We start from the raw sequence: 18,633 nt of genomic DNA on the forward strand, positions 1-18,633 counted from the left end.
ATTCCAGATCTGAAAGTTAGTTACTAGGTACAGAATGCTATCTCCAGATCTGAAAGTTGGTTACTAGGTACAGAATGCTATCTCCAGATTTGAAAGTTGGTTATTAGGTACAGAATGCTATCTCCAGACCAATAGACTACTTCCATCCCTTACAAACTCAACTATTTTGTGATTCTCTGAAGGATAAACTCTCTGTTCTGTAAAAGGTTGATCAAAGAGCAGTTACCTTGTGCTGAGTTTTGAATGTGTTGTACTTTGCCACGTGCACCTCTAAGCTGTATCCATTGATCAGTAGTTGGTATGTCTATTATGGTTGTGCTGTGACATTCCGTTTGCACAAAGGTGTTCCAGCTTCGATGTTTTGGCTGAGAAGTGCAGAATTCTACCTATGGCAGAAGTAGTGTTAGAAACCATGTCTAGCAGAAGTGGACAAAATGTGACTTCAAAGTGTTTTTTAGTATGAAGTGGTTTTTAGTATAATGTGGCTCTGCTCACCCTTGCAAGGAAACCATGTTAAAAGGTTTGCATACTAATTACTGTGCACTTATCTGGTCCCTCGGAGTGTCCCTTTGACACACTTTGCCTTCAATAACAGCCCTGATAAGACAGCACAAGTGCAAACCTGATGCCATGTCCCTAGGCACAGGACCAAGATTGAAGTTATGGTTATGTGCAATCCCAATGGCTGCTTCAGGACTCACTGGTGGCAGAAGGAAAATGCACCTTTATCTCCTGCAGGAGGGTAGGGAGAGAGGTTGCAGGGGGATGAAATTAAGGGGAAGGCTACCAGTTCTGGGGAGTAATGGAGCAGGAACGAATCAAACATTTCCTTTTCCCACGTTATCACTGTGGTCTTCAAGGCAGTAGGGGATAAAAGCAGAGAAGAGTCTGTTAGAGGTGATGGAACTGACACAGAAGATGTGCACAGACTGGGGAGTGAACGTCTGATGGGGAAATTGTGATTGTGCTCTATTTGCAGTAGCATTTAAATTCCTGCAAAGTTAATAGTAATGTAACAAATGTTGCTTTAACAGCTTCGTTCTCTGTCACTCGTGTCACCTTTTTTGAGAACATTCTCAAACACAACCAGAATACATTTTCTTTTGTCCCTGCCTGTCTCTTATTGCTCTCTGGTATTTGATAACTTCAATTTATCTGGTGTTGATGTAATTCCAAAGCAATTTGGAATCTTATTCTTCTGAAAGAAGCTAAATCAAAATGGGCCTCTTCACTGCAGCCTTTTGTGCACATAATTAAAATAATTCAAACAGTTAAGTGTTCTTAGAATTGGGCTGTGGATTTGTACTTTATTGGTAATCTCCTGTTGAAAACCAAGGTTAATTCATATCTGTAGTTATAGTTTGAAAGCATTAAATGCTTACTTAACAGATTAAAACTGTTGACATTGGAAGATTTAAGTGTCTGGATATAAAGTTGTTTGTGCTGTATGGCCTGGAAAAAATTTTTGATTTAGAAAGTGTAATGATTTGTGTTCATGTTACCCACAAAAACATTTCAAGTTTGTGTAATAAGCTTCTTTTTAAAAAGTCTTCATTTTGGTTTCTGTTTTTTTTTTTTTTTTTGAAACTTCAGAGGTTTACCTACAAAAAGTGAAATAGCTCTTCTGTATTCACCACTTGAGAGGGGGTGATTGAGTTTGATTTCAGTTATGTATGGGCTAGCTCACCACCTATATAATGCAGGCTTATAAAATATTTTTTTTTTATTTTCTGATCAGGCAATTCTCTTGAATAAACCCCAGATATTCTTACATATTAATAAATATTCCTCTCATGTAAAGAAAAGTCCAATGTTTTATTTTTAATGAAAATCCTAATTTCCATGCTGAGACCAAGTTGTAAGAGGGTGTACGTTTCGGCTGGCCAGGAATCCAGGAAGAGCATCTACTACTCTGACTTTCATTGAAAAGGTATCCTGAGCCTTTAGAAAGCCAAATTGGCACAATTCTATTGGTGCTACAGGCAGCCTTGTGTGAAAACTTGGCTAATTTATGGGCAGCGCAGAGACTTGCAGATAAGGAGTTGCAGAAAATCCTATGTGACTGTCGGAGTCTGAGATAGGGGGGGTATGCTGTTGGGGAGCTTCCTTGTTAGGTACTTGCACAGTTAGGCAGTTTGGTTGTGGTCAGGGAGTTTGGGTGGATAAGACCTGGGAGGTGGTCAGCTCAGTCTCTGCAGGCTTCTTAATTCAGACACAGAACAGAACAAAACTTTGGGGGATTGCGGAGAGAAAGTTCACTGGTCTCTCTGCAGAGGGGCATTTTTGGACTTCTCAATTACACTCTACCAGATGTAAGCTAACTTGCATAAGTCTGTCTCTGCATTTTTAACTGTTTTACCTAGAAACAGCAGCATGATGCCTGGGGAACTGAACTGTTTCTCATAGGGTTTTGACAGAGTTTATGAGCCTAGAAAGAGATTTTATGGATAGCAGAGTGTTAGCTGTATGCATTACATCATAACTTATTGTGATCAGATACACAGCTTCTGTAATGGGTCACATATGCACCCTTGGTCTGACTCCAACTTCTTCATTAACTGTATTTTTGCATTACCTGGGGCTTGTGGAGCCTGAGGCAGTCTGGTTATCTTTCCATGCCTTTGGATGTTGGAGTGCTGAGTAACTAAGCCCTATGGCCTTTCGTTGGTGTCAGGGGTGCACAAATGGTGATCAACACTGGAAAAACAGCTGGTAAGAGGGGCAGCTACCTGTAAGGAAGCTATGTCTCTGCAAAATTTGTATCTTTTCCTCCCCCAGTTGTTTTTGTTTTGCTTTCCTGGGTAATCTTTTTATCAAACAAAGCTTGTATCACCTAAGCAGTTTGAATGCTAAAGGTATCCAGACTGTGAAGTCAGAATTGCATTGCTCGTGGCAGCACCTTTCGACTTCCTTGAGATGTGCTGTGGCTTTGGACAGAGCAGTGCTAACCCATCTTAAAAAGAAGGTGAAACACAATGTCGAAATGCACCAGTTCTAGTGGTCATGACTAGACTTTGTTATTCCTTGAAATCACAGGCAGCTGGGTAAATATTCATGGGGCTTTTTTCTGGTTTAATTTTTAAGTCCAAACACGACAGTGAGAGCATACCAAACGAGACTGCAAGAGCACCTGCATTGGTCTCCTGTGTGCTTGAGGTAATGGAATTTGTCCTAGCTGTTCTACCACAAGAGGAAATATGTTGTGATATTCTGTCAGTCACTGTAGAGCCCTAATTGACAAGGTTGTTTTCAAAAAAGCAAGGCTGCACTACATATGACATTTCACCAATAGTCACCAGTGGGTGTTGTCTCCTAAATACAGGAAGACAACAGCAGGTAAAGCCTGTAATGACATCCAAAGCAGTAGTAAAAAAGTCCACTTCTAACAACTATTGGGAAACTCCTTGCACAGAGACAAGAGGAGCTTTCAGCCTGTGGGAGAAGGGAAAGTGAGTAAAATATGCCAAAACCTGTGAACCTTTGCTTCTATCTGTCTGTGTGTCTTCTGTGACATTTGGATCTTCAGGGTGTGATTGCTACTGTCAGGAGCATGTTGAGCAGCACTGTTTGATTCAGTACTTTTTTTTTAGGTGCTGTTTACCAGGCTGTTGTTACAAGGAATGGCCAGATCTGCAATGAGGCAAGGGAAGGCAGGGAAGGGTGAAGTTCAGGTACACTTGCCTGCTTTATGAATAATACGTTAAAGCTTAGCCACCAAAAATAGTAGCTTCACTGCGCCTCTGTGTAAATACCTGTGGGACTGAAGAAACTATTCTGGACTAAAATGCACTCTCCTCGAGGGACTTTTTTCAGCACTGAACCCAATTATTTTTTAAATATGGGGTTAGCCCCCAGGAAGCCATAAATATGTCCATAGCTAAATGTAGTGGGTTAGGTATTCCCAATTGTCCTATTACAGGATTTCAGTAGAGAAAACAAGAGATTGTTTTCCCTAGCAGAAGTACAAATAGATGTTTTCTTGCAATTTAAGTAATACTGTACGTTTTATTCTTGAATATCCAAGTAGTGTTTGGCCACATCTAAGTTCATGAAAATTTAATGTCTCAATGGTTGAAACTGGCCACTTTTGTTTTTTGGACCCTGGCTGCTGCAGACATCCTAGGTGTCTCTTGATAACTGGTTCTGAATCTTTATCTTCAGGGGTGGGGGTAGGGAGCAGACACAGAATAATTTATGTTGGAAAAGATCTCAAGAAGTCATCTGGTCAATCCCCTGCTCAAAGCAGAGCTAACTCCAAGTTAAATGTGGGAGATGAGGATCAGGGGTACAGAGTCCAGTCCTGCTGCACTCCCACTCCAGGCTTAACTGGTCTTGGGGAAAATTATTTTTTACTTATGTCCAAGTGAAAAAAATTCTTTTCTGGAGAGCTGCTGTCTAGCCAGATAATCCCCAGCTAGAGACCCTGGTCTCCCAGGGACACTGTACCTTCTGTTCATTGCTTTTTCAGTTCAAGGTCACTTGGAAGTTATCCATACAGGTAAACTTGCCTCCTGCCTTACCTCTTTGTTTTCTTGCACACTGTCCATATGCTTTAGAGACATTGCCTTTCAAGTTCAGTCACTTCTCCTGAGCCACTTGGCATTTAAAGTAATTCAACTGCGGCTTACTAGTTTCCTTACCACATACCAGTTTCCTGAGCAAGCAAAGATGGCTGCTCTGAAATCCAGGATCTTCAATCTGCTATTTGTCTTCCTCACTTTCCTCAGTATTATAAATTCTTGTATCACTTCATATCCTTCATGTCCATTCTTCCATTTCTTCAAGTCATTTCTTCCTTAGTTTGCAATATGTCCAGCAGCATGCTTGTCTGCTTGAAGGAGTACCTGCAGAAACAACAACCTTGTTCCTAAAGAACAACAACGTGGTTGGTGACAGCCAGCATGGCTTCACTAAGGGGAAATCCTGCCTGACCAATTTGGTGGCCTTCTATGATGGGGCTACAGAACTGATGGACAGGGGTAGAGCAGTCAATGTCATCTACCTGGGCTTCTGCAAAGCGTTTGACACTTGTCCCACAAGACATCATTGTCCCTATATCGGAGAGATATCAATTTGATAGGGGGACTACTCTGTGGATAAGGACCTGGTTGGATGGCCGCATGCAAAGAGTTGTAGTCAATGGCTCAATGTCCAGCTGGAGACCAGTAACGAGTGGTGTCCCCCAGGGATCAGTGTTGGAACCGGTCTTGTTTAACATCTTTGTCGCTGCCATGGACAGTGGGATTGAGTGCGCCCTCAGCAAGTTTGCCGATGACACCAAGCTGTGTGGTTCGGTTGATACCCTGGAGGGAAGGAATGCCATCCAGAGGGACCTCGACACGCTTGTGAGGTGGGCTGGTGCCAACCTTATGAAGTTTAACCATGATGAGTGGAAGGTCCTACACCTGGGTAGCAGCAATCCCAGGCACAGCTACGGATTAGGCAGAGAAGAGATTGAGAACAGCCCTGCGGAAAAGGACCTGGGGGTGTTGGTCGATGAGAAAATGAACATGAGCCGGCAGTGTGTGCTCACAGCCCAGAAAGCCAACCGTATCCTGGGCTGCATCAAAAGGAGCGTGACCAGCAGGTTGAAGGAGGTGATCCTGCCCCTCTACTCGGCTCTTGTGAGACCTCACTTGGAGTATTGTGTGCAGTTCTGGTGTCCTTAACGTAAAACTGACATGGAACTGTTGGAACAAGTCCAGAGAAGGGCCACGAGGATGATCAGGGGACTGGAGCACCTCTCGTATGAAGATAGGCTGAGAATGTTGAGGCTGTTCAGCCTGGAGAAGAGTAGGCTGCATGGAGACCTCATAGCAGCCTTCCGGTATCTGAAGGGGGCCTATAGGGATGCTAGGGAGGGACTCTTCATTAGGGACTGTAGTGACAGGATGAGGGGTAATGGGTTAAAACTTACACAGGGGAAGTTTAGATTGGATATAAGGAGGAATTTCTTTACTGTAAGGGTGGTGAGGCACTGGAATAGGCTGCCCAGGGAAGTTGTTAATGCTCCATCCCTGGCAGTGTTCAAGGCCAGGTTGGACAAAGCCTTGGGTGAGATGGTTTAGTGTGAGGTGTCCCTGCCCATGGTAGGGGGATTGGAACTAGATGATCTTAAGGTCCTTTCCAAACCTAACATTTCTATGATTCTATGATTCTAAACAAAGTCATTGCTTTTCAGATTGCCAGCAAATATCTCTCTTCCCCACGAAAACAAGCCCTGTAATTGTAAGTCTTCTTCCAGTTGTTAAAGAAGGTTTTGCCTCCTTTGTCTCTTCTTGACTGGACAGTCTTTACTATATGCACACCTTGTTTACCTTTGTTTGCCACCCTCATGATCTTGATCCACAAGCATTCCTGTTTGACTCTTTGGATCAACAGCATGTTGTGTTGCTGAAATAGTGGGAAAACTATGCCATATTTCAAGAAAGTGCAGGACACCTAGTGCACTGGTGAGAAAATATTTTTGCGCGTAAGAGGAATATCAGCTTACTCCTCCTCCTCCATCCTGGCAAAGGATGAGTAAGTTCCCCTCCCTCTACTTCTCCATATCTTGGTCTGTGAAGTCTCTGTGGTAGATTGTCATATATATCAGGTCAGCATGTCATACTGCAATAGATAGTCAGTGTGTAAGCTCTGTTACTTTCTAAAGATTGCAGGAGTCACTGCATTAGTATTTCTAGAATCATAAGATGGTTTAGTTTGGAAAGGACCTTAAACATCATCTAGTTCCAAGCATCCTGCCATGAGTACCTTCCAGTAGACCAGGGTGCTCAAAGCCCTACCCAGCCTGGCCTTGGGCACTGCTGGGGATAGAACAGCCACAGATTCTCTGGGCAGCCTGTGCCAGTGCCTCACCACCCTCACAGTAAAATTCTTCTCCTAATATCTAATCTAAATTTACCTTCTTCCAGTTTAAAGTCATTCTTCTTTGCCCTATCGCCACATGCCCTTGTAAGAAGTCCCTCTCCAGATTTATTGTAGGCCCCTGGAAGGTACCAGAAGGCTTCTATAACGTCTCCCCAGTGCCTTCTCCAGGCTGAACAACATGACTGTATCCTGCATCTTGTCTTCATGATTGCTGAGATTTTGTGATATACAGAATCTGTAAGTCCACTTCCCAGAGGCAATATAGAATGTGAATATCCCCATGCACCAGAAGGTTAGAAGGAAACCTGTTTGCTAAAACAAGTGTATGTTTGTACAGAATTCTGTCATTACCAGGAACATAGTGGTTTTGAGCATGTTAGTGGAAAATATCATACTCTAATTTGCTCTGCCAAAGGTACAGATTTTGAATGTTCCCAAGTAACATGTGTAAGCTGGTTAGGACAACAGGGCAGGATGAAAACAAACGGAAACATAGATGAGAGCATGCTGGAAATAAATATTGAGGCAACTATACAGATTATTTGTACATGTGGCAAGATAAAACATTTTCTGTATTTTTCATTCTCTTGAAAGCTGACTCCTGCTTCATTCAATGACAACTGAGTTAAGTCTTATTTTATTTTTGTAATATTTAACAGGATTCTTTGTTTGGATTACAATACATGGTGATACTCAGAGCACTGTGTGCTTTTCTCTGTACCTTCTATGAAAGGATCACCATTTTTTGGCTCAAATATGTGCATGAAGACCTTAATTAAAAGAAAGATGTTTTTCTAAACTACCCTGCTTGTAATGTTTAGTGTCTGAATGTGGTGTTTCTCACTTCTCTACCCTCTCTTCTGTTTTGCATTACCAGTACCTAAAGCTACCTGCTGACAACTTGTTCCCCTTAGATTTCTGCTTTGAGAACTGTGCTGCCTCTCTTAAGTAATTTTAAGCAGTGTTTGACACTGTTGTATTTTGGCCATGGTGGTCAACATTAGCTGCTTCTGCAACTTCAGGTTGTCAGTGGCTGTAGATCAGGCAATAAAGGGTAAATGGCTTAATTAATCAACACCATTTTGAACCTGCCTTGCATCAGTTGATCGTGGTTATACCTGTACTTTTTCTGACCTGAAATCCTACTGAAATAAAGGGGGCTTCAATGGACAAAGTGAGGGTTTGCAAGATCCATCCTTAGCTAATGTCAGTAGCTATGCATTGGTTTAAACAAGACTCGGTTTACTTTGATTTCTAGATTAGTGAAGGTAACATTGAACAGAACATTTAATGTATCTCATTGATTTTCCCTGTAATACTGTTGAAACACAAGTCATTGCTCTAATCATTTGTTTTACCATTAAAATTCTCTATGCAGATCTGGTCCCTTGAGATATCAGTGTGTAACCAGATACTCCATGATCTAATCAGCTTCTGCAAGAAATATGCTATCTCTGCAACACTTAGCAGCAGAAAGCTTAATCAAAATGGAAAATTTATCTAATGTTTAAAGCAAAAGCCAGTTCAAAGCGACAACCATGAAAAGCAGGGCTGTACAAAATCTTAAGACAGTTCTCAGATTAAACAAAGCCAAATCCAAGCCAGAGTCTAACATGATTTTTTGTGACTCCATTTATTGTTAAGGAAGAAAATGTTACAGCTGTGACTTCAGTTTCTAGGGTTCCAGTTCAGTTAAAATAGCATTGAAACAAGAATGACTGACTAGCAGGATTTCATTAATGTGGTACTTGCCACAGCATGCATGCTTTGGAAAGTAATTTTTAAAGGCACCTACAAAACTGTCAGTAGCAGGCAAGACCTGTGCTCTGAACTCATTTTGGTGCTAGGATTTGCGTCTCTGAGGCCCTAATGGTACAGTTCATTTCTGAAATAGAGTTCTACTGACACTGAAGGAGTTTTACAAGCAGTGCTACATAGGCTGTGGAGCAGACCTGCTTGCTATGGTGAATCTGACCAGAAACATCTCTTCTAGCTGGAACAGTGGGACTGTGGCTCTGCCTGCAGCCAAACAGTATTTCCATATAAACTGCCAGATTTCGCCACCAGTGTTCAGAAAGGTAGTGGTGTTCAAGGGTGATAAGCATCTTCTAGTGCCAGCTCACCTCTCCATAAAGACAATGTCCCTTATGGGGGGGAATGATCATGTGTTTGGTGGTGTCTTTAGCTTTATCAGCTGCTTTCATGTAAATGTCTGAATGCTGAGCAAGATAAGTTATTTTGTGGTTGAGGGTTTTCTTAATGGATGTACCTTAGAAACAGTATTTTTCATAGCAAGGTATCTCATACCTTTTATTCATCTTTGTTAAGTTGTGGAATGAGGTAACTTCTGTACATAAGCATGTTAAGTACTGCATCTTGTTCAAGACCATGCACTGGAGTTTCTGTATTGTATCAGTGACAGGCAGTGCTACTGTTGGCTCTATCTGTTGTACTTTTGTAGCAAAGGAAAACAGAATTTGAGGTAAATTTGAGAAGGAAAACAGCATTCAGTAACCTTGTTGATAAGACCTGAAATAAAGAAAAGATTGGAAAGTTTAAGTGTCCTTTACATTTTCAACTCATATTTTAGCTGCAATATAAAGCCAGCTGTGATATTGCTGGTTTGTTTTGTGGGGTTTTTTTAGTTATTTTAATTTTTTTTTCTTTGTTTCTGTAATCTACACAGTGCATGATTCGGTGTATAGGGCCAGACTCTCCTCTTTTCATTGTCCCTAGGGATTTATTATGGGACTATCTTTGCTGGGCTTACACCAGGATTGCTTTGATGTTCAAAGCCCGATGACTTCAGTGACCTTAAAGGCATAAGAATGAGAAGAAAGTGAGGAAGTGCCCATACAAGCAATTAAAGCAGTGCCTGTTTATTTCAAATTCATACAAGCTGCTGTTGTGGTAAATGCTGAGAGACAAATGTAGTATATTAAGAGAAAGGGCAGGGGAGGAGTCTACTGGTGAATGCTGGTACAGGTCAGAAAATTATCAAGAATCACTAATAACAGATTAATACATATTGTTTTCTTCTATTGTGTTTTTAGGTTCTCATGACTCATTTAGCTTTTACATCGATGAAGCTTCTCCAGTTGGTCCTGAACAGCCAGAGACGGTCCAGAATTTTGTATCTGTTTTTGGGACTGTTGCTAAAAAGCTGATGAGGAAGTGGCTGGCTACACAGACCATGAACTTCACCAGCCAGCTGGGGGCAGGTATACGGTATTTTGATCTTAGAATTTCCACCAAGCCCAGAGATCCAGACAATGAGCTCTACTTTGCTCATGGTTTATTCAGTGCCAAAGTCAAGGAGGGTCTGGAAGAGATCAATGCGTTTCTTGCTGACCACCCAAAAGAAGTGGTCTTTCTGGATTTCAATCACTTCTACGGGATGCAGAAATACCATCATGAAAAGCTTGTCCAAATGCTCAAAGACACATACGGAAACAAAATGTGTCCTGCTATATTTGCCCATGAAGTAAGTCTCCAGTACCTGTGGGAAAAGGAACACCAAGTGCTGGTGTTCTACCACAGTCCAGTGGCTCTTGAGGTAGCATTTCTTTGGCCAGGCCAGATGATGCCAGCTCCCTGGGCAAACACAACAGATCCTGAAAAGCTGATTCAATTCCTCCAGGCATCAGTCACTGAAAGAAGAAAGAAAGGTTCCTTCTTTATATCTCAAGTAGTGTTGACACCAAAGGCTAGTACAGTGGTGAAAGGGGTTACTAGTGGTCTCAGAGAAACGATCACAGAAAGGTAAGTTTCTGGCAGGTAACGTGTTGCTGTGCTGAATGTGTGTGTTTGGTAATGCTGCTTTTCTAATGCTTTTTAAAGAAACTCCATCCTACTTTAGGTTAGTCAGAACTTGTGCATAATCTTAAAATATTTAAAGGGACATACATTGAAAGACAAGTTTTTCTATTTTGAAATAAAAATTTGTGCTAAAGCCTAATGCGATTATGGGATTGGGATTGTTTTGGCCTTATTTCTTTTTTTGGGGGGGTTGGTTTTTTTGTTTGGGTTTTTTTGTTTGTTTGTTTTTGTTTTCAAATGTGGTTTCTTACCATGAGCACTGAACACCTTGTCTTGGATTTCCTTACTGATGTGGACAAATCTGTGTGAATTATCTAGATCATGTACGTTTCTATTTATGCATCAGGCTTCAGGTATTGGGTAGATATTTTTTTTTGTTCATGAGCAAAGCCTGAAACTGAAGAATTTGCATCCTTAACTATCTTTATGTACCTTAAACATGTACATATTTTCTTTCTGCATAACATCACACATTATATCAAAGATATCAGGACACTGTTAGAGTGAGTTTGCCTCCAAAGAAGCCTTCATTTGTCATGCAGGAATGAGACTGCAGACCACTGTACAGGTTCTGTATATGGAATACTGTGTTGACAGGCCATTAGTTGTTAGATTACCAAAAAAGCAGTCTGTGCAAGATGTGAGTTATTATGCCATTCTGACTTGAATAAATCACAGCAAGCTTTCAGTTTAAAGGCATATATGTATGACTGTTCTTGCCAACTTTGTAGGAAATGTGAAATTTAATGCCAAGACAAAAGAGCTATTTTTTCCCCTTAAAAAAAAAAAAAAAGAAGAAGGGTTGCAGAGTGTAAAAAAAATTTATAATGGGAGTCAATGGCCTTCTGATGTTCTGCTGTCTGCATTCATGTGCCTGTGTCAGGAAGGTCTATTTGGAACACTGTCTCCTTCTGTATGAGATGAATGACACAGTGCCTGTGACACTACAACCTGCGAAAGAAAACATGCCTCATTTTTGAGAAAGATTGAGCCATTTTTATGGCAGCTTTCCCAAGTGACTGTTAACTTGAAAAAACAAGGAAAATCTTTAGCTGAAATGGTAAAACACTGACACAAGGTTTTATAAACACTGGGATATGATTCAGAAATGCTTGTATGACTGCACTTGCAGCTGTTTACATCCTTCACATGTTTTTATAAGTCCATTGGACTAGGGATCTCCCTTTCTGCAGAATCTGAAGAGCACTTCTCTCATTGAAATGCTACTTTCTTGATGGATTTCACGGTTAAATACTCACTTTGTTGTTCAGGGATTTGTTTTCTCTGGTAAACATCTTTCTGAGTGTTCTTCAGACCATGAAGTAGCAAGATCAAGAAACTACCAGATTCTTTTTAAAATCTGCTGCATCAGTAAAATATCCATTAAAAAAAACTTTTTTTCTTCTCTGACTCGCATTGTGCTTCCTCAAAGCTGTTCGGAAAACTAAAAAAAAGTGGATTGTGAATAAGTTTGTCTGAGTTCTGAATGACTTGAGCCTTTGAACTCTTAGTAAGCCTTTATCTACAGCAAACTTTGAGATTATAACTTGAAATTTTGGTAAATAATGGGGCTGGAATACCTGGAAATGTTGTTTCCAAATTGCAGTTGAGGTTTTTCATATGGGCTCCAAGTGTGTAATCAGAGGCTGCTGCATGAATGTGCTTTTTTTTCCTTCTTTGCCTAACTTTTAACCATCACAAAAGAAAGGGATCTTTAAAATTATCTCTAAAGCTAGTATTCAATCTTCCAAGTGTGGCATCTCATTTTAAATTTTTATTTGTATTTTTGTTACTAAAAGACACTGCAGAAAAGCACAGGCTTTGAATGTTGTTAATGTAGGAACTGAGCTTCTATATTGTTAACTGCTCTGGAAGTAGACTCAGAACTGATCCTCATTTGACAATGATCCTGCTAAAAAATACATAGACAAGCAATTAAAGGATGTGCACAGTTAATAGAATTTACAGAATTCACTTCAATCTCGCTGCATTAATGTTGCAGTAACTTAGGAGCCAGGGCGTAAGTTCCAGCTGCACTGTTTGTTACTTTCATCTGTCTCGCAATTATTTATATAAAGATTATTCTGTCCTTTTCAGAATAAATGCACAGACCACATACATTACTGTGTTCAGGTAGATAACATCTGTGCTTTTGTTGCCAGTTGCTGCATAGTTTTATATATTTTATACTATTTTCTGCTTATCAATTAATGCTGGGAAGAGCTTTTCATTAAGAATCTTGCTTTTAGCAGCAGTTTTGTAGTCATTTGGGTTGGGTTTTTCTCTCACACTAAATTTTGACAGATCTGAACGCAAATGTGGAATAAGATTGAACTTTTCAAGTAATTCTGGTGTGTTCGCCCCCCAGATATTACATTGCAGAAATGTTTCCTTTGGCATTTGCAGGCATATCCTGTAGTCTCTATTTCTGTCATCTGTAGAGTAGCCATTTTCATTTACATGTTGACTTATTTCTGAAAATAGAACAAAGCTTAGGTCCTTTTGGATCAGAACAACCATGTTAGGTTTTGGTCTTTGAAGCTGTTTGTTAGTCATGAGATTATGTACAATTTGAAAAGCAGTGGCCACCTTAGAGGAGGAACCTGGTTTCTCAGTTGCAACAGACTGCAAAAATTGCAAGCAGACACTGAGCAGCAATCCATGCCCCTTTCTATTGTTTTGTATCTCATGTTGTGAAAGAAATATTCCTCCATAGCCAAGCTGATTGGTTTAATAGCTTTTCACTGCTGCATGTGGTGGTGGAGGTCCACATGTTCAAACTGCAGTCGAAAATTCTCCTAAGGCGACACATTGCAGGAGACGTGACGTTTTTTCTCAGCCTTTTCCCCATAGCACAGATATGCAAGAGGGAAGGCCCATGGCAGCTTTGGTTAAAAAAAAGCTTTCGAGTTCAGTAGATGATATACCAGGACTGGGTTTTACTGAGAATGCTTGCCCACAGGCTTTGCTGTCATCACAGGTAATGCTCTGTAGGACAATAATTTGAAAGAAGGAGAAATGATAAAATAGTCAAGATTTCTATTCCTGCACAAATACAAGAGGCAAAAGCCATTTGTTGTGTGCTCTTCTTAGGACCACAGCTCATCATTGCAAAACTATGTAACACAGCTTTCATCTTCATTTTTTGAATGAGGAAGATGGCTCTCCTGAGTGCATGTTACGTTTCTTGGATTTGATGAAAAACTTTGAGGACTAACAATATGTTTTCAGGCTTAACGTTCTGTCAGACACAGCTTAGATGCCAAGGCATACTCTTTGATTAGCAAATAGTATGTACCAAATGAATTGCATTCCCACTGCTTATTGAATTAACTTCACAGTGAGGCAGCTGCCTTTAGTACATTTCAAAGGTGGCTGTGAAACAACCTTTCCATGAGTGTAGGGTTGTTCTTCATAATGATCTACTTTGTTTTCCGATTTGCAGTGAAATTGCTAATTTTATCTCTGACACTGGAGACAAGCATGATACTCTCTTTTTTGTCTCTGAGGTTGAGTAATACAGAACAGGAAAAAATAGAACTCCTTCAGAGGACGCAAAAGTCCTGTGGTACTTTTAAAGCTTTCAAGAAATAGACATAAAGACATACCCTGTCAATTGTCACTTGATTTCCAAAATAATCTCTAGGGATAATGTTCCCTGTATTCCACATGTGACTAAATCCTTGCCTACCATGCTAAAGCTTCCCCCTTAGCAACCAAAGCAAATTTTTTTAAAAAAAAGAGCAACCCAAAAACCAAACCTAAAACCAGGAAAAAACCCCACCTGCACATGAGAATGAATCTTTGGAGGAGAAGAAAAGCAGGCAAACTGTTAACAAAAAGGGTGGTAAACAGGCCACAGAAGCTGTCTGCAAAAAAGCCATTTCTGGGTACACTCATAAACCTAAGCAGAGTCAGATTTAGCGAGCACATAGATGGATATTAAATGAAAAATAATCAAATAATCCTTGAAGTTTCAGGAAGTGTTTTTTTTTTTTTTTTTGAAACAGTTGCTGAGGGTGTACTCATCCAAGCCATATCTCAGCCAGATGAATTTGTGAGAGTTTCTGTGTTGCTGGAAGAGAGGGATTTGATCATATTTTGATCCACACTTGATATTGACTGATATTGACTTGTTATTCCCTATTTTTTTAAAAAAGAAAACAGAAATGTCACCTGTGGCAGCTGTATTTTCCTGATTGTCTAGGCATCCTTCCTGCTTGTAACCTTGATATCTGTCTTCATTATGGGCTACAGGAGAGCATCAGGCCCCAGTGAGCTGATTTGTGTTTAGGACTTAAGTGACCCCATAGCAACATAGGTGGTATGTGAGCTCTTTAACTGTCAACAGACAAGTGCAGACTCCATCTCTCACTAATATATGTGGTACAAACTGTCATTCTGGTATATTACTAGGGAATTCAAAAGTACTCTGGGCACTCCAGCCTAATCCTTAGTATTTCTGTTCGTCCTCAGACTACTCTTAATTACATTTCTAGTCTTTCCACACAAGAGGCAATCTCTGTTTGCATACAGAGCAGTACAGGGAGACCTTACTTTCATTTGAAGTATCTATCTGCCATGTCAATAGGCCTGCAGAATAAAATTCCTAATAGGCTGTGTATGCTCAGCCTAATTTTGCTGGCAGGCATTTTAGTGGCATTTCACCAGAGGAGAATCTGTCTGCACAAGGATTTTAATATAGTGTTCCACTGGGAAGTGCTGAGTGGTTGTGTCTGGTGGCTTTGATCATGAAACTGGAATAGTATTAAAATGTCATAAAATACGTGAGCACTGGAGTTTTAATAACTTTATTAGGGAAAAGTATTTACCTACATACAGATTAGTATCCTGTGGGATTTTAGTCCAGAAAGGAAGTTGGCATGGTGATCACCAGCTCTGTGACCATTAGAACTATCAGTGGCTTAGCTTTAGGATGTGTGTTTAGGGTAGTCGGTGTGGTCTTCTCTTCTGGTAGTTTGGGGTGTCATAGAATCAACTAGGTTGGAAAAGACCTTTAAGATCATCAAGTCCAACCATTACCCCAGGTATGCCAAGACCAACATTGAACAGTATCACTGAGGGCCACATTTACACGGTTTTTGAACACAGTCTTTTCTTCTATTTGGCCTACTCATAACTTTTATCACATTATGCACCGAAAGACCTGCTTGCAGTTCTGCTATATGCTGTGTGACTACTTGTAAAGATATTTTATGTGATCCATCATCACATTCTGAGCACCATCAGACCCTGCATGTACAGAAGGCAGCAAGTGTTTTTCATCATGAAAGGAAATGTTCATTCCTCCAACTCTGCTGCTGTAACCTGTCACTAATGTCTATTTGTCTCAAAGATTTCATGCTTTAGTCTGTGTGGCTGCTCTAGTGAAATTGCAAATGGATCATTAAATCAGTTGGGTTTTCTTTGATCTTTCTGACATTACTTAGATCACTAAGGAAACTACAGCTAATAGACACTAACAAGCGCTTACCCAGGGAGAAATGCATTAGTCACGCTAACTGCTTTTACCTCATTCTGAAGAGAATGGTTTCTTGGTGGGTTGGTCATTCTCCCCTTCATTTATAAGTTACAAAATGAGTACTGAGGTTTACGCAAACAAGACTTTCCAGATTTATTCTCAAGGTGGCTTTCAAGCTGGTAATGAGTTTCTGTAATACAAAAACATATATATTAGCAAATATACCTGCTTAGTCTGTAACATTTTTTAATCTATGTTGTATTCACACTTGCATGCTGCAAACAGTCGACTTCAGATCTATTCTGGTAAGTAGATGAGTAGGTGCACCCTCGTCAATTTTTAAGCAGAGAACTGGGCAGTTCTAAGAAGCAGTCACTGTGTGTTTGGAAGTTTGAATTTTTAATCTCCTCTAGCTTCTCTGTGGTCCTGGAGTGATAAGACGTGGATAGAATTTCTCAGAAAAATCTTTTCACCTCTTAAAACCCTGTTGCATATGCTGTATCATTCCTCATGTATTTGGGCAATTCTCGGTATTCTCCAAAACCTTAGAGGGCTTTCTAGACAGAACACATCCATGCTCTCCCTAGAGAAGTCACCTGCATATTCCCAATTTCTCTAGTGGCTATGTCTGCTTTGATGGTAGGCTTAAGGAAGTCTTAGCTACAGAAAGTCTCTGGGATCCACTGATGCCAGAGAAAGTGATCAGAAAGTCTACAGACAGTCTCTGGGATCAGAGAGTATACCAAGCTCCAATTATTTTATTAGATGATTCCCATGCTTATAAACAAATAGCGTTTGTGGAGTGAATGAGCAGGTGGGGCATGCAGGCTACAGTCAGAGTTCTGTTGGGGCAAAGCCTGCAGAGGATGCAGTAAGGCATCCTGGCACCCTGGTGCCACATTTGTACAAGTGGCTGCAACAGAGTGAGTAGGACAGGACTTGTATATAGGAAAGGCAGCCAGGCCAAAGGTCTTGATGATGTATCAGCTTCTGTATGGTGCAGAATGTGCACAGGGCTATAAAAATGCCCGTATTTTTCCTCTGTTGAAATAGGGATGATAAAGCTTGTTCCCTAGGAATTCAGTAATGTCTGCGTGATGCAATGCAATTCTGTCTTAGGGAGAAAGCTTATTTTCATTTCTTTTGTTCTTAAAGCCTGGAAATGTTAAACTTCATTTTATTGATCTTTTCTCTACAACTTTACTTTTGGACAACGATTTCATGATTTCATTTTCTTCCAAGATTTATTTTTCTCAAGGTGAGGGGTGTGGGCTAAGGTATAAACTTCATGTATTCAGAGATTATAATAAAAGATAAATAATTATAATGCTAGCATTGCATGTATTGTCCCAGGCTGTACAATTGCTTCACCAGAGCACAGCCTATTATATAAGAAGTCTTTCAGTATTTATCTCAGACACAAAGAAAAATAATAAACCCCATGTCTTTAAGACACTGAATGATCATAGAGTAGGATTTGACCTTTGACAATATTTTAATGTTGTAGCTGTTGTTCTGAGAGTTTTTGTAACTAAGCAACTGTTATCCAGAATGTATTATATCATAAAATAGTATTAAGATATAAAAGAGAATGAGTGGTTAGAGTTGAGTAGGAGCCATGGTGAGCTGCAGGCACTTTCCCACTGAAAATTTTTGAGCTATAGCACAAAGGAGGAATCCTATCATCATTTGTTTCATGGTGGGATATTGAAACCTACTTATCTTTCAAGTGCTGCCATGGCACTCTCAACATGACAGTTGTGCCAGCAAGCACTTTAGATCGAGACTGAAACTAGATCTTTGATGATAGCCTCCTTAATTTTGCTGCTGGACAATGAAGTGGGAGAGCCATGGATCTTTATTCCCTTTCTGCTTGGACTTATATACTCTGAAGTCTGAAACTAGCTTCTCTTTTTTTCCAATGAGACCTATTCAAATTACAGCTGCAAGGCAATGTCATAATCCAAATAATTATTACTGGTGCAGGGCTTGTGATCACTGTCCCTGTGTCAGGAGGAGGATCTGCCTCTTCTCATGACCACTGTTGTTGCATCTGTTCCTTAGCCACCTTTCACCATCTCTATTTTCCCCTCACACACTCTTTTAACTTGGTTTTTATTTCTTGCTCTGGGCTGTTTCAAGCAATCAGCCCAGCAAGGTTCACTTCTACTTCAGCTGCATGCATAGTGATGGTTAGGATTTGGACAATTAAGACAAAACAATTAAATCTGAAACTAGAGTGTAACCATCCGTCTTTAAATTTGCCACTGGGAGGAATTAGGAAAAGCCATTTCATACCCAAAAATGCTGTTTCAAGCTGTCATCGAGTGCTGGTGGGTGGTCCTAAAACTCATTGCTGGAAGATCATCAAGGTACTTGTGTATTGTCTGAGACCAGTGCTGTTTCTATGAAGAGTATGAGTGTGTGGCATGGTGAGTGTCTGCTCCTACTCTGGTCCATCT

The 18,633-nt window shown here is 40.4% G+C and overlaps 1 protein-coding gene across 1 annotated transcript in view; it reads left to right on the top strand.

Annotated features, from left to right (window-relative positions):
• The window catches only part of PLCXD3 (phosphatidylinositol specific phospholipase C X domain containing 3), a 92,649-nt gene that overhangs the window by 49,187 nt on the left and 24,829 nt on the right, over positions 1-18,633 (top strand). Inside the window, exon 2 of the mRNA XM_062627762.1 lies at positions 9,924-10,632. Within this exon, the coding sequence (XP_062483746.1) occupies positions 9,924-10,632 (709 nt within the window). The remainder of the gene's footprint in view (positions 1-9,923; positions 10,633-18,633) is intronic.

Source organism: Pezoporus occidentalis, unplaced genomic scaffold (assembly GCF_034315485.1).
Source record: "Pezoporus occidentalis ecotype Australia unplaced genomic scaffold, CSIRO_AGI_Poc_V1 ctg306, whole genome shotgun sequence".
Classification (NCBI taxonomy): Eukaryota; Metazoa; Chordata; class Aves; order Psittaciformes; family Psittacidae; genus Pezoporus; species Pezoporus occidentalis.